Genomic DNA, 16,923 nt, shown 5'->3' on the forward strand with positions numbered 1-16,923 from the left:
ACAAACGAACAAACAAACAAACAAACAAAAAACCCTTCCTATTTTCTCAAGCTAAATGATATCCCTTGTATAATGCAAATTTTAAATTTCACCTTATCTAGAAAGAACTTCCAAGCCAGCAAGGTGGCTCACGACTGTAATCCTAGCACTCTGGGAGGCCAAGGCGGGCGGATTGCTCGAGGTCAGGAGTTCGAAACCAGCCTGAGCAAGAGTGAGACCCCGTCTCTACTATAAATAGAAAGAAATTAATTGGCCAACTAATATATATAGAAAAAATTAGCTGGGCATGGTGGCACATGCTTGTAGTCCCAGCTATTCAGGAGGCTGAGGCAGGATTGCCTGAGCCCAGGAGTTTGAGGTTGCTGTGAGCTAGGCTGATGCCACAGCACTCACTCTAGCCTGGGCAACAAAGCGAGACTCTGTCTGAAAAAAAAAAAAAGAACTTCCAGACTGACCTTCAGAGAGCTTCTTTGGTTTCTAGACCCTTCCTGGGGCTGTAAATAGTAGGTTCCCTTTGCTATAGCTGCTTCTCTTTTCACAACTCTCTATTCATCCCTATTTCTTCTCCACACAGGGCCATAGCCCCGAAAAGGCAAACGAAATCCTGATTCGAGATGGACCCAATACACTTACTCCACCTCCTACCTCTCCAGAATGGATCAAATTCTGTAAACAACTGTTTGGTGGCTTCTCCCTCCTACTATGGACTGGTTCTGGTCTCTGCTTCTTGGCCTATGGCATCCAAAGTAATTACCATGAGGAAGTTATGAAAGATAATGTGAGTCTTTTCAACTAATACTGGCAGCCCAGTCTCTGCTCAGCCCATTGCTCTTCTGCTCAGCAGTCCTCTGGCTCTGAAGTCCTCTGGCCCAAACCCCTATAACTCCCATCACTTTCTAAGAGAGCCCTTGGTCCATTCTGGTTCCCCTCTCCTTTTATCCAGAAAGCTACTGGTTCAGCTCCTTGGAATACAGGATTTCCCCCAGAAACTTGCTTTCCTTTGATGATCTTCCCAATTGATCATCAGAACATTTTGCAATCCCTTTCTCTTCCCCACAATTTTAACCTCTTTATCTCCTTCCTCCTGGTCTCCCTCACCATCCACTCCCCACCCCATGAACAGCCTTCCTGGAGAGAAAGATATAGGTCTTCTCTGACTTAGGAATTTGGCTGACTGCTCACCATAGCTCAGGGTTCCTTCACCAGGAAGCCAAGAGAGCTGGCCCAGTCTCAGATTCTTCTGAACTCCCTCTGCTTGCCAACTCAGTCCTATGGAGTCCTATGGTTTCTTACACCTAGAGAAACTGCTGTTACCCTTGCAAGGTGATTTTCTGAGGATGAAGAGGAAGAGATGGAACCACTGACAAACGCTTTCTTTCCCCACTCTAGCTGTACCTGGGAGGCATACTAGCCATCGTGGTGATCATCACTGGCTGCTTCTCATATTTCCAGGAGACCAAGAGCTCCAAGATCATGGAGTCTTTTAAGAACATGGTGCCACAGGTAGGGTTGGTGTGGGAGGAGGTGCAGAACGTGGCCAAATACACAATTTCAAATTCCCATAGAAAATTATCTCCTACAAAGAGTGAGCTGAGTACGGCTGTTGATAAGGCCTTAAAAGTACCTGGAAAAGCTGTGAAACCCTGAAAAAGACACAACATAACGTATGAAGTAGTCTTGTCTGGAGGGAATAATCTGAATCTCATGAAGAAGCACCATACAAACCTCAAATGAGAACATTCTTTTTTTTAGAAAGGCAAGTGTTGGTGGGGAGGCTGGATTCTTCCAATGTCAATGACATCAAAGACAAAAAACAGCTGTGGGAATGTTCCAGAGTAAAGGAGGCTAACGAGACATGTAAACTAACTGTAGTACCTGGCCCTGGACCTTATTCTGTCTCAGAGGGGAAAATAACACTTTAAAGAATATATTAGGTCAATTGACAAAACTGGAATACAGACAGTAGATTAAAGTATTATATCAATGTGAAACTTACTGAAACTGATAACTGTATTGTGTTTAAGAGAATATCTTATTATTGGGAAATGCACACTGAAATATTTAAGACAGAAGATCATGATGTGTGTAGCTTACTCTCAAATAGTTCAGGGGAAAAATTATACACACACACATAGAAACAGAACAAGTGATAAAACAAATAGGGTGAAATGTTAATAGGCAAAACTGGGTAGAGGTTATATGGATGTTTTTGGTATTATTTTTATTCTTGTAACTTTTCTGAAAGTCTAAAATTATTATTATTATTATTATTATTTTTTGAGACAGAGTCTCGCTTTGTTGTCCAGGCTAGAGTGAGTGCCGTGGCGTCAGCCTAGCTCACAGCAACCTCAAACTCCTGGGCTTGAGTGATCCTTCTGCCTCAGCCTCCCGAGTAGCTGGGACTACAGGCATGCGCCACCATGCCCGGCTAATTTTTTTATATATATATCAGTTGGCCAATTAATTTCTTTCTATTTATAGTAGAGACGGGGTCTCGCTCTTGCTCAGGCTGGTTTTGAACTCCTGACCTTGAGCAATCCGCCCGCCTCGGCCTCCCAAGAGCTAGGATTACAGGCGTGAGCCACAGCGCCCGGCCTTAAAATTATTTTTTAATTAAAAGTTTTTTAAAGGTACCTGGAAAAAACATGACAGTATAGGGTTTCTTAGGCTGGAAACTTGGAAAGGAATGTGCTCCAAAGTTTCCCAAAGATCAAGTTCTAGCATTATAGCCCAGGATTCTCTTCCTCCTTTGGCATCAAAATAACCTAATTCTTTCCTTAGGCAAGAGTTTTGGGACAAAGTGCTTCGGTGGTTTTGAACTAGGAACTTAGAGATTATCTGTTAGCTTTTGCTACCTAACAAACCACCCAAAGCTTAGTGGCTTAAAACAACAAACATTCTCTTTCTCACAATCCTCTGGCTAGGCTGTTGTTCTGGCCTGAGCTGAGCTGAGTTGGTGCTGGATGGTCGGAGACAACTTCATTCACAGGTCTGGGGCCTCGGCTGAGATGACTGTGACAGCTGGGGCCTTCTCTTCTTGATCTCTCTTCTTCCAGGAGGCTGATCTGGCCTGTACCTATGGAGGTAGAAGGGTGCCCAATAACAATAGGGAAAGCCCCAACATGAAAGCACTTTTTAAAACTCTGCTTGCATCACATTTGCTAATGTTCTATGGTCCAAAGCAAGTCCCATGGCCAAGCTTAGGCTTAGGAGTGGAGAGATAGACCCCTACCTTTTAATCTGAACAGCACCAAAGTCACATTGCAAAGGGCCCTGAAGACATCCACGATAGGAATTTGCAGTCTGCCAAAGACACTTTCGAGAATGATGTGATGGGTGACAGTAAGAAAGAGGAGTAAGAAGTAAGGAGCCTAGGAATAGGAGAGTGTAGGCTAGGAGTAGGATGGGGGAAGAAGAAAGTGTTGGAAATGACCCTGCACTATCCTCCCATAGCAAGCTCTGGTAATTCGAGGTGGAGAGAAGATACAGGTTGATGTGCAAAATGTGGTGTTGGGAGACGTGGTGGAAGTGAAGGGTGGAGACCGAATCCCTGCTGACCTCCGGCTTATCTCTGCACAGGGATGTAAGGTAAGGCGATGTGGAAAGCTATGGGATCATGCCAAGCATGGTCTTGAGGCAAGTAGGGACCTATTCAGAACTTTGAGAAGTTACAAGCGCAAATTTGTTGGAGAGAGCAAGGTGGTGGTGTGTAAATTTGCTTCTCTCTGTATGTCAGTGATGGTGATAACAGATAAAGTTATGTTGTCTTTATAAATGAATCTGCCTTTTTCCCCATGCTCACCTTATGACCCATCCTCTCTCCCATCCCAGGTAGACAACTCATCCTTGACTGGGGAGTCAGAGCCTCAGTCCCGATGCCCTGATTTCACCAATGAGAACCCTCTGGAGACCCGAAACATCTGCTTCTTTTCCACCAACTGTGTAGAAGGTGAATATCGCATCATAAGTAGCATAGATTCAAAAGTATGGACCAAAACAGAACGATTTCAATGATTATCTTCTAAAACTAGTGGGGTAGGTAAGAGCTAGTAAATAGTCTATGCTCTTCATCACCATGAACTGTATGTCATTTGGTGAAAGGTCAAAGCCACCATTTCCACATTTGCGCAATGATGATACTAAAAGTTATCCCATAGATTTTTGTGTGGCTTGAGATAATATGTATAAAATGTTCAGCACAAGGCCTAATACACTGTAAGTGACCTATAATTGTTAGCTATTATTCTAGAGAGTGAATGGACTATGCTCTATGAGCTGAAAATGGCACAAATCACAGGAAAATTATTCAGCCCTGCTATGTCATTCTTTTGCTAAGGTAAACCCAAACTTCTAACGAGTCCTCTCTCCAAGAGAGGATATTGGCATTGGAAATCTGAGTTACCAGACGTGCCACTTAGACTTTGCCACTCAAACTTTAGCTTTGCTCCTAGAACCTAGAACATCATTTAACAGGGAGGTGCTTCTAGCCAAAGTAATATCAAGGGGCCAGGTATGGTGACTAACACCTGTAATCCCAGTGCTTTAGGAGAACAAGGAGGGAGGATCACTTGAGGCCAGGAGTTTGAGACCAGCCTGGGTAACTAGCAAGTGCCCATCTCTACAAAAAAAAAAAAAAAAAAAAAGTATATATACTGTCTTTTCCCGAAAATAAGACAGGGTCTTATATTTATTTTTCCTCAAGAAGACACGCTAGGGCTTATTTTCAGGGGATGTGTTATTTTTTTTTAAGTATGGTACAACAATCTACATTTATTCAAATATAGTTAAGTCGTTCTTCTTCTGGAACATCATAACTCGCCAAACCCCCAACTCGCCAATTCCATCCTGAATTTCTTGTGACTCTATTTCCTTTAGAACCATTGGCCCCAATCTCTCATGCAGAGCAATAGAGCTCTCATAGGGTAGATGAGAAGGGCTGCTCATCTTCTTTACCACTCCAGGACGAAATGCATGGGGTGTGCAGATACACTGCGTAGCCACGCCCAGCACTAGGTCTTATTTTCAGGGTATGGCTCATATTGTGCAAATGCTTAGAAATCCTGCTAGGGCTTATTTTATGGGTAGGTCTTATTTTCGGGGAAACACGGTATATCCAGGCATGGTAGTGTGCCCCTGTAGTCCCAGCTACTCAGGAGTCTGAGGCAGAAGAACTGCTTGAGCCCCGGAGTATGAGGCTGCAGTGATCTATGATTGTGGCACTGCACTCCAGCCTGGGTGACAGAGGGAGACTCTGTCTCTAAAACAAACAAAAACTCTGGCTCAAGGGGGAAGGGGGCATGGGCAATATACGTAACCTTAACACTTATACCCCCATAATATGCTAAAATAAAAAATAAAACAAAAAAACTGATAATAAGGCATTCAATATCACTATGTCAATCTCTCTTTTGCCCTTTTCCTTTAAGAAGGCCTGAAGAGTCCCTGAAACACACTTGAAAAACCATTATTCATGCTTAAGAATAAATGTTTGGGTATATAGAAATAGATATTTTTTATTGAATGTATAGTATATGTCAAGGGCTATAGATATTATTTCTCTGAGTCTCACAAAACTGTGTTGTGATAGGGATATGTAAAATTATCCCTATTTTTATATATGAAAGACTCAGGTTCAAAGAAATTAAGTGCTGTGCTCAAGAGCACAACTCAACAGAAAAGATAAGGTAAGGGATGTTAAGGTGGGTCTGTCTCCAAAGTCCATGCTTTTTCTGCAGACCATGTTCTGCACTAATAGATTGCTAATGACCTCTCCAGTAATCAAAGTATTTAATTTGAAAATGCCTGAAAGGATAAGAGTAATGTTAAGATTGAATAGACTATCAGAAAGAATCCAGCTAGAAAATTATATATACATATTAAAATAATTTTTTAAAAATCGCTTGGACAGAAAGGTGCAAGTTGGTGAGCTTTCTCCAAAGACACTAGACTTCTACTATTTATATTAGATTTTAGGAAGAAATTTGCCCTGATTTGCTCTTGCAAAGTAGGTTTCTCACCAGCTAAGTATATATTTCAGAAAAAGGGGATGGGGGAAAGTGGTTGATGGCATTCCATCTGGGAAACAAGGGTCTGTTTACATGGAAAAGGGTTTTATATGAGACTAATGGAAGCCAAGATGTGGCCAACAAGGTGGGACTAAGTTGAGGGAGCTCTTGACTGCTGGATTGAGAAATTTCTCTGCAATTTACAAACTAGTAGCATAACTTTAACCTTTACCCTTGCCTCCCAGCTTTCATCACTGTGGACCCTGATGAGGCTGTGGTTCAAACTTCTCTTTGAGTTCTCATGCATCGTCAAGGAAACCTAAGCTATTTCTCTGGCAGTATATGGAAGGTGTATAAAGGAGCCAGTTTAGCCTGGGATATGGGATGCTTGGCCTTTTCAACCTTTCCTAGGTTGACGTCAACACACCCCATCTCTAGACATATTGGGATTAGCTATTCCCTGTCTCCAAGCATGAGGAAACCATAGCAGAAGGAATAAAAATGAAGAACTGGACTAAACCATGGCAAAAAAATAGGCATAAATGACACCATACTCTCTACTCACCCTCCCACCCCACCAAAAATATGAAACCCTTTTAGCATCTCTCAAGTATTTTTGTATCTTCTTTCCACAAGGTCCAATGGATGCCTGTGGCAACCAGTTTGAAGGTCGTCTATAGAGTGTTTCATACTGTGAACCTTTCCAGAATTCCTTCTCCACAAAAACATTGACCTGACCTGTCTGCTATATGAGTAGGACCCTGCTCTCAGACTCATATAGCTGTAGCTGACCTTAGAAATGGAGACCACCAACTGCTCTATGCTACAATGTTCTTGGGAGCTGCTAGATTAGAGCTGCCCCTCCTAGGTCACATGTATGATTTTATATTGGTCCTTCCGGAGACCCTAAACTTGTCTAAATAAAGAGAAGAAAGAAACTAATATTTGGGTGTCCACTATGTGCCCAATCCTCTTCTTTTACAAACATTTAATTCTCACAGTTTTGTAGGTGCTTTCATCCCATTTTAAAGATGAGGAAGCCCGAGTTCTAGGGATTTTAAGCAAATTTCCCTAGAGAAAATAGTAAATAATTTGGAATGTTGAACTTCCAGACCTGAGTCTTTCTGCTTTTAGAATAAGCGCTATTCCGAGAATATGTTGCTTTTTTTTTTTTTGACTGATTCTCTGACTTTAATGGTAGAAATTTCAATCATTATGGTAAAGCAAGAATTATTATTTAAAGCAAAGAGTTTTGTCATGCACCTCATTTCAAGCCATGTAGATAAGCGGCCAGCGTCATACGTGTGTAAACCCAAACATGATGTCCAGGCTGCCCTTCTGACTCAGGGGTGGTGCTACTGGAGAGAAAAGCAGGACCCTGGCAAGCTCAGGAGCCCAGCTGTTATGGCCTGTGCTACCCAGCAGAGGTCAGACTGACTCCAGCCAGCAAGGCAGGGAGGGGGCTCAGGTTAAAGTAGGATTTCTCAACTCCTGACACTTGGGGCTGGATAATTCTCTGCTGTGGGGGGAGGGGAGGGCTGTGCAGTGCATTGTGGGATGTTTAGCAGCATCCCTGGCTTCTACCTACTAGATGCCAGTAGCAGTCTTCTTCCGCCCCGGTGATGATGACAAAAAATGTTAACCAAACATTGCCAAATGTCCCTAGGAGTGGAGCACAGGGTGGGAATTGCCTCCAGTTGAGAACTACTGGGTTAGAGGCTAAGCAGATGTTGCCACATAGGATTCTACCAGATGGGTAACCACTATTCCTGGGGATCTAGAAACTATTCAGCTGCTGCGGGCAAAGCAAGAAATATACAAGCAATAGAAGATATTTCGATTAAGTGTAATGAAGGCCTTCTCAATGGTGAAGACAATTAGGCAATAAAAGTAGGTGTCTCTGGAGAACTGTGAAATCTCTTCAGAGATTTTTCAGACTAGGAGACCTTTATTTGTATAAACTAAATATAAGGAGAATAGAACATAATGACCTCCCAGAGGGCCTTGAGTTTCCACTTTGTTTTTGACCATTGACAGCTTTCTTTTTGTAGGACCCAAACCCAACAGGCTTTACAACTCAGACTTGACATGTCTTGGGTGACAACATCTGATAAAACAAAAAAACAGTTTCTCTCTCTCTCTCTCTAAAGTCACTCTGATCACAGAACACTTGTATCCGACATGCATGGGGATTTCTCCCACCAGCAACCAATTCCCCAGAAGACACCAACGGGGGGGTCCTATAATTTAACTCAGTTCTGACACTATCTACCTGGAGATAGCATCAGATCCCACAAGTTGAGGACTCAGTCCTGCAAGACTGCCCCCAACTTCAGATACCAGTTGCAAGTCCCAGGTTGTGACTTATACTTCTGACTGACCAGCTATAAATCAGGGTTCCCACAGCCCTTTCCTTGGGTTTTACCAATTTCCTAGGATGGCTCACAGAACTCAGGGAAACACTTTACTTACATTTACCCAGTTACTATAAAAGATATCACAAAGGGGCCGGGCGCGGTGGCTCACGCCTGTAATCCTAGCTCTCTGGGAGGCCGAGGTGGGCGGATTGCTGGAGGTCAGGAGTTCAAAACCAGCCTGAGCAAGAGCGAGACCCCCGTCTCTACTATAAATAGAAAGAAATTAATTGGCCAACTAATATATAGAGAAAAAATTAGCCGGGCATGGTGGCGCATGCCTGTAATCCCAGCTACTCAGGAGGCTGAGGCAGGAGGATTGCTTGAGCCCAGGAGTTTGAGGTTGCTGTGAGCTAGGCTGACACCACGGCACTCACTCTAGCCTGGGCAACAAAGCGAGACTCTGTCTCAAAAAAAAAAAAAAAAAAAAAATATCACAAAGGATACCGATGAACAGCCAAATGGAAGAGATGCATAGGGCAATACATGTGGGAAGGGGCGTGGAGGCGCTTCCATCCCCTCTCCAGCCCAGGTGGCTACTCTTGGACATCTCCACATGGTCATCTACCCGGAAGCTCCGCAAACCCAGTCCTTTGGGTTTATCATGAAGGCTTCATTACGTAGGCATGATTGATTACATTATTGGCCATTGGTGATCAACTCGACCTACAGCTCCTCTCTCCTCCCCAGAGGTCTGGGGGTGGTGCTAAATGTCCTACCCCTCTAATCCCGTGGTTTGCTCCTCTGGCAACCAACCCCCATACTGTGGCTGTCCAGGAACCCACCAAGAGTCACCTCAAGTGGGACCTGAGCAGTGTTTGTGATAGGAGCTACTCTCTAACTGTGAGGCCTAGGGCAGGAGTCCTTCTTGCCTGGGTCTAAGAACAGTACTGCTGCCCCACAAAAATCAGGGGTAGAGAGTCTTGATTACTTGATTAGCTATTGTTTCCCGCCACCTCTGAATTCCTAAAGTGCCTATAATTAGTGAAGTAAAGTTTAACTTTTTTTTTTTTTTTTTGAGACAGAGTCTCGCTTTGTTGCCCAAGCTAGAGTGCCATGGCGTCAGCCTAGCTCACAGCAACCTCAAACTCCTGGGCTCAAGCAATCCTCCTGCCTCAGCCTCCCGAGTAGCTGGGACTACAGGCATGCGCCACCATGCCCGGCTAATTTTTTCTCTATATATTAGTTGGCCAATTAATTTCTTTCTATTTATAGTAGAGACGGGGTCTCGCTCTTGCTCAGGGTGGTTTCGAACTCCTGACCTTGAGCAATCCGCCCGCCTCGGCCTCCCAGAATGCTAGGATTACAGGCATGAGCCACCATGCCCGGCCTAAAGTTTAACTTTTATCTACAAAAAAAAAAAAAAAAAAGAGTCACCTCATTAGAGCAAAGATCCTCCTATCAGCTTCCGAGGGATTTAGGAGTTCTGTATCAGACATTCCTATCACTTAGGGAATTATAAAGGTGTTGGGAGCTCTTTGTTAGAAACCTGGGTCAAAGATCAAACATTAGAACAAGAGATTCTCCTAGCACCCCTATCTTCAAGGGTTTCAGGAGCTTTATGTCAGGAACTAAGGACAGAGACCAATATATACACTTCTTATTATATCACAATATCACATTGTCCTTTCCCCCTTCATCCACAGGAACAGCCCGGGGGGTCGTGATTGCAACAGGAGATGACACGGTGATGGGCAGAATTGCCTCCCTGACGTCAGGCCTGACAGTTGGCAAGACCCCCATTGCTACTGAGATTGAACACTTCATCCATCTGATCACTATGGTGGCCATGTTCCTCGGTGTCACTTTTTTTGGGCTCTCACTTATCTTGGGCTACGGCTGGCTGGAGGCTGTCATTTTTCTTATTGGCATCATTGTGGCCAATGTGCCTGAGGGGCTGTTAGCCACTGTCACTGTGAGTAGACAGGGTGGAAAATGACCTCAGGACAGACAAACCACCCATGGGAAATGAAATCACTAGTATCTCTTTTGTTGTTGAACCTCTCAACTGCAGAATATTCCTGATATGTATATATGGGTGTCAGGAATAATTTAGCTTCCAAAATTACATTGACTTCCTCTGCCCATATCTTCTGTTGCCTTCCCTTTCTCTTCAATGAGAAAGGAAGGAAGTTTTGATGGAAAAAGCATTGGCTTATAAGTCACCAGGAGTGAGCTCTAGTTCTGGCTGTACTGTTTGGTGAACTTGTTGAAATCACTTAACATCTCTAGGCCTCAATATATTCATCAGTTTATAGAGGAAGATTAATTTAGAATTATAGAATCTTACTGGAAAGGATGTCAAAGGCCACATAAATTCAACCTTTTAACCCATGCTGAATACCCTCTAAAACTGCTGTCCCCAACCCTCAGGGTGGACCAGAACCTGCTGGGCACAGCAGGAGGTGAGTGGCAAGGCCAGTGGAAGCTTCCTGTGTATTTTTCCTGTGTAAAATTTCTGTATTTACAGCCCTTCCCCATCACTTGCATGACCACCTAAGCTCCACCTCTCCTTCCCCAATCCCCAGTCTGTGGAAAAATCGTCTTCTATGAAACCGGTCCCTGGTGCCTAAAAGGTTGTGGACTGCTGCTCTAAACAATCCATGGAAGATGATTATTATTTTAGTAATCGGAAGCCCACTCCTTTCTGCCTCAGTTTATTTCATTCTTGGATTGCTCTAGTTAAATTTCATTGTGTTTAGCATAAATATGATTCTCTCTTTGGTCCTAGTTTTGCCAGTTGAAAAGGCATAAAATAAGTCAATTCTCTCTCTTCTAAGGACTAGCCCTTTAGCTTTTTGATGGTAGCCATTAAGTTCCCTTGAACTCTCTGGGTAGAACATGAAACAATCCCTTTTCCCTTAGCCCTTCTTCCTGTGGCATGGTCTTCTGACTGCTTGCCTTGCTGATCACCTGTTTGGGGTATGCTCCAGTTTATCAATCTTCTTCTTAACGTAGAGATGAGAATAATGCTCAGTGTATGTTCGGACTAGCATGAAAACATCAGGACCATTGATAATTATGTAAATAAGTTATAACCCCTAATCCTACCATTAGAATTCCACATTTACATAATCATAGCTTAAGAATTCATTAGCTTTAAAAACAACCTATACAACAGACGTTTCTGGTAAGAAAAAAAAATAAATAAATAAAAATAAATAAAAAAATAAAAATAAAAACAACCTTGCCATACACCTGGCTTACACTGAGTTTATGATCAACAAAAATTTTTTGGCTTAAATGATTTTTCAAGTCCTTTTCAGTGCTGTGAAATTTCTTACAGCATCATCATCTCTTCCCCATATTTTTTTAAACTACTGGTACAACGGCCCCCCCATCATTCCAGACAGAGTCTCACTCCATTGCCCTGAATAGGGCGCAGTGGCATCAGCCTAGCTCACAGCAACCTCAAACTCCTGGGCTCCAGCAATCCTCTTGCCTCAGCCTCCCGAGTAGCTGGGACCACAGGCACACACCACCATGCCCGGCTAATTTTTCTATTTTTAGTCGAGATAGGGTCTTGCTCTTGCTCAGGCTGGTCTGGAACTCCTGAGCTCAAGCAAACCTCCCGCCTCAGCCTCCCAGAATACTAGGATTACTGGCAAGAGCCACCATAGCCCACCCACACCCTGCATCTTAAATCACAATAGAAATTAGCTATGCATATGGTCCCTGGAATGACTGGACTTGAGAAAGAAGTGTGGCCTGAACTTGAATAGAAAAGAGGCTGCTGAATTGAAAAGATAAAGAGGATCCTGGGGGAGAGGAAAATTTCAGGGGAAGAAGGCAGATCATTCTCTGATACCCTGGTAAAGGAATATATTCTTTTTGAAACTCTTGCCATAAAGCACAAACCAAAACCACTCTCCTAATTTCCTTTACCACAGCCACAGATGGAATTTCTAAAAGAGTAGGTGGGAACCAAAGGGAAATAAGTACAAAAAATTAAAATAGCAATAAAAACAACCAAATTTCCAAAATGCAAACAGTCCGTCTCTCCTCTTTATCCTCTTCCCTCTTCCGGGCTCCAGGTGTGCCTGACCCTGACAGCCAAGCGCATGGCGCGGAAGAACTGCCTGGTGAAGAACCTGGAGGCGGTGGAGACGCTGGGCTCCACGTCCACCATCTGCTCGGACAAGACGGGCACCCTCACCCAGAACCGCATGACGGTCACCCACTTGTGGTTCGACAGGACTGTGTATGAGGCCGACACCAGCGAAGAAGCGACTGGTGACTAGTGGTATTGGTGGAACAAGAGTACAGGGATTTGGGGAATGTGATGAGTGAGCTGAGAGAGACTGGTGAGTCCAGACAGAGAAAAGAGAGCCTGAAAGTGGAGCAGAGAAAAGGGAGTATGGAGGAAAGGAAGTGTTGCCTCTGTGAAGTATTTGGGTATGAAACAGGATGTAAATAATCCCTTGCTTTAAATTCTCTTATCCCCCGCTCACAATTCTTCCATTCTTTCTCCCTAGGGACAGTAATTCCTGAGGGCTCAGATACCTGGTATATCCTGGCCCGAATCGCTGGCCTCTGCAACCGGGCTGACTTTAAACCTAATCAGGAGAGACTGTCCATAGCTAAGGTGTCAGACCTAAGGGGGAAGAGGGGACCTCAGTGTCCAGGGTATAATCTGCCCTTTCCCCAGAATTCTCTTTCCTGGTGCTCAGTGATTTCCCCCAGGCACCCCTCCCTTCCCTATTCCACCCCATCCTTGTTACCACAGTCAAGCCCCATGCCCAGGTAGCATGCCCCTGGCCCTTATACAAACCTTATCCCGGCAGAGGACAACAACAGGTGATGCTTCTGAGTCAGCCCTCCTCAAATTCATCGAGCAGACGTACAGCCCTGTGTCAAAAATGAGAGAAAAAAACCCGAAGGTGGCAGAGATTCCCTTTAATTCTACCAACAAATACCAGGTACAGAACCGACAAAGGTAGGAGGAATGGTGGTGGAGCATAAGCTCATCATTGAGGGAAAGGGGAGCTTTGCCTTTGCTTTCAACTTCACCTCTGAGCAGAGGAATAGTTCAACAGAACCAGTATCCCAATTAAGAGGAAGGTTCGGGCTGGGCACGGTGGCTCACGGTGGCTCCCAGCACTCTGGGAGGCCAAAGCGGATGGATGGTTTGAGCTCAGGAGTTCGAGATCAGCCTGAGCAAGAGCAAGACCCCATCTCTACTACAAAAAATAGAAAGAAATTAGCTGGACAACTAAAAATATATAGAAAAAATTAGCCAGGCATGGTGGCATGTGCCTGTAGTCCCAGCTACTTGGGAGGCTGAGGCAGGAGGATTGCTTGAGCCCAGGAGTTCAAGGTTGCTGTGAGCTAGGCTGATGCCATAGCACTCTAGCCCCGGGCAACAGAGTAAGACTTTGTCTCAAAAAAAAAAAAAAAAAAAAAAAGAGGAAAGTTCGCCTCAAGAGAAAGTAACAAGGCTGGGGCGCAGTGGCTCATGCCTATAAACCTAGCACTTTGGGAGGCTGAGCCAGGAGGATTGCTTGAAATTAGGAGTTCGAGACCAGCGCTAGCAACATAGTGAGACACCGCCCCTGTCCCTACAGAAAAATTTAAAAAATTAGCCAGGCGTGGTGGCATGCGCCTGCAGTTCCAGCTACTTGGGAGGCCAAGGCTGGAAGATCACTTGAGCCCAGGAGTTTGAGGTTGTAGTGAGCTATGATGGCTTCATTGCATTCTAGTCAGGGTGACAGAGCAACATTCTGTCTCAAAAAACAAAAAAGAGAGAGAAAGTGACAAACAGGTAAAGAGAAGTAAAACAGGTGATAAAAAAAGAGGCATTCAGTCCTAAGCAGAGCTCTGAGCCTGCACGACTTGTAGAGAAAGCAAGTCATAAATGCTTTCTGAAATGTTCATAGGTAGCAGAGGTTGGTAGGAGAAAGTCATGTTAAAGTCATGTGCAGCTGTTAGGAGGTACCGCTATGTCTACTACAAGATTTGCCACAGCAGAATTGGGTTTCATTTGCACAACACTGTTTCATTAGCCATCAAATATTTCTTTCCACTTCATGCCTGCAGTTCTAGCAGCTGCCATCAGGTAGGCCATCGGGGTGTTTGTGTGTTTGTGAAGTTTTTTTTTCTCCAAGGAACATTTTGATCCATTATTCAGGAAGGAGTAGACAAGAGAAGGGGAAATGCTGAGTGAGGGACTGTGGTGGCACTAACAATAAAATCCATGAGAGGGACAGGAAAGACAGTATTTCTCTCCCAAGTCAGAATCCTGGCAGATTTGGAAGAGAGGATTATGGTAGAAAGTGGGAACAGTTGCATTTCAATGACTACAGCTCTGTGACGTACAGTGTGAGTTCCATGGGGCAATCATGATTCACTCAGGGGGCTGTATTCTCCAACTCCACGCATTACTGAAAAGGCCAGGCATTCAGGTGTGGGTAACAGAGGAAATGAGACTCTCAAGTCATTCCGGTCAGTTTTTTTGTTTGTTTTGTCTTTTATTTTATTTTATTTTATTTTATTTTATTTTATTTTATTTTATTTATTTATTTATTTTGAGACAGAGTCTCGCTTTGTTGCCCAGGCTAGAGTGAGTGCCGTGGCGTCAGCCTAGCTCACAGCAGCCTCAAACTGCTGGGCTCAAGTAATCCTGCTGCCTCAGCCTCCCGAGTAGCTGGGACTACAGGCATGTGCCACCATGCCCAGCTAATTTTTTCTATATATATATATATATATATATATATATATATATATACATATATATATATATATATTAGTTGGCCAATTAATTTTTTTGTATTTATAGTAGAGACAAGGTCTTGCCCTTGCTCAGGCTGGTTTTGAATCCTGACCTCCAGCAATCCGCCCAGCCTTGGCTTCCCAGAGTGCTAGGATTACAGGCGTGAGCCACCACGCCCGGCCTGTTTTGTCTTTTAGAGATGGGGTCTCACTATATTGCCCAGGCTGGTCTCAAACTCCTGAGCTCAAGCAATCCTTCTACCTCAGCCCTCCCAAGTAGCTGGGACTACAGGCACATGCCACCATGACCAGCTCAGTTTTGCTTCTCTGTCTTAGAAAAACACATAATAATAAAATCTATATAGATTTTTAAAAACCAAATTATACCTATATTTTCACATTGAAGACTGAGCAAATCCTAGGGTAATGTGAAATGTTATTAAAAAAAAAAAAACAAGAAAGAAGACTGAACAAGTAAGACTTAAATAGATCCATCGCTTTTTGTCTCAATTGGTTTTCAGTCAGTGTAATAAAACAGGTCTCCTAGGCTCAAACTGCAAACTTATTTCCATTTTTTTTCTGCTATTTAGTGGCCTCACTAACCAGACAGGAATTTTGTGGCTTGGCAGGGCCTTTGACTGGAGCAAAGCCTTTGGAAAGAATTAGGTACTTCTCCCTCCATGTGATTCAAAATAAAAGCAAAACACAGGTACAACATTTGTTGGGATGTTCAACAAATAGCGACTTCCCCCCAATGAATCACGGTTAGTGTCTTTTCTATCGAATATATCCGGCTCCAACAGCAGAATTGTCCACCGTGGTGCATCCAGTGTCTAAGGGCAGCCCACTGGCCACCCTGCTCTGGCGGGCACTTATTCTGGGAGGCTCCAAGTTAGCTGCTCCAAAGGTAGTTCTCCAGTCTTTGCAAGGGACATCTCTAGCCTGCTGGTAGCTTGCAGAGCTTGGTCTTTTTCTTTCTCTGAGACAGAAAGGAAACAAAGAAGATACCCTGTCCTGGCATTTCCAGATTTTTCCCTCCATCTTTTTTGTTTGTAATTTTCTACCAAGATGTGATTTTTCTGTGACCAAGTTACTAGCTTAAGTAGGACTTGCTATCACCTTCCAGGCCTTTCATTCATTCAACAGATATTTATTGAGCACTCAGAAAATTGAGCTTTTTTTGACCTTTTACAGCTTTCTGCTTAAACGAGTTAAGGTTCTTCCTCTTAATTGCTTAAGCATATTGTGAACATGACGAGAGAGATTTTAACATAACCACGTTTTACACATTGGTTTCCCACCCTGCTTACCCCGTGGGTGGGCAGCATAGTCTGGCCTCTTCTGTGTTCCCACAGTTCCTTTCAATGCGCTGATTTTGTTCCCAATGGGGGCAGGGGGGTGAGGACTGGCATTTCCTTTCAATGGCAAGAGGAACCCCATAGAGAGTCCTTTTTCATATATTAGAGACCAAGAGAAAACGCAAAACCCAAACTGATCTCTTTCTCTCTCCTTGTTGCTGTTGTTTCCTCAGGTTCACTTCCTGAATATGCTCCTTCCCTCCCAAACACACCTACAAGGACCCCCACACCAAACCCTACTAGCTAGTTACTCTCAGGGGACTTCTCATGCTTTTAGGAGAGAGTGGCCTGGGGACAAGAATAACTAACCTATTTTTGGATTGCGCTTCACAGTTTTCAAAGTATTTTTTACTCTATTTCTCATAAAAACCCAGTGAAAGAGGCAGGACAGAACACTACACATTTTATGGAAGGAACTAAGGTTTAGCAAGGTTCAAC

At 43.8% G+C, this 16,923-nt stretch overlaps 1 protein-coding gene across 1 annotated transcript in view; it reads left to right on the forward strand.

The window, feature by feature from the left end:
• Positions 1-16,923, forward strand: part of LOC105862683 (sodium/potassium-transporting ATPase subunit alpha-4) — a 37,379-nt gene that overhangs the window by 5,400 nt on the left and 15,056 nt on the right. The window contains exons 3-10 of the mRNA XM_012749178.3: positions 575-778; positions 1,390-1,503; positions 3,454-3,588; positions 3,832-3,949; positions 10,066-10,334; positions 12,454-12,652; positions 12,895-13,004; positions 13,204-13,338. Coding sequence (XP_012604632.2) covers positions 575-778; positions 1,390-1,503; positions 3,454-3,588; positions 3,832-3,949; positions 10,066-10,334; positions 12,454-12,652; positions 12,895-13,004; positions 13,204-13,338 — 1,284 coding nt within the window. The remainder of the gene's footprint in view (positions 1-574; positions 779-1,389; positions 1,504-3,453; positions 3,589-3,831; positions 3,950-10,065; positions 10,335-12,453; positions 12,653-12,894; positions 13,005-13,203; positions 13,339-16,923) is intronic.

Source organism: Microcebus murinus, chromosome 2 (assembly GCF_040939455.1).
Source record: "Microcebus murinus isolate Inina chromosome 2, M.murinus_Inina_mat1.0, whole genome shotgun sequence".
Taxonomy (NCBI): Eukaryota; Metazoa; Chordata; class Mammalia; order Primates; family Cheirogaleidae; genus Microcebus; species Microcebus murinus.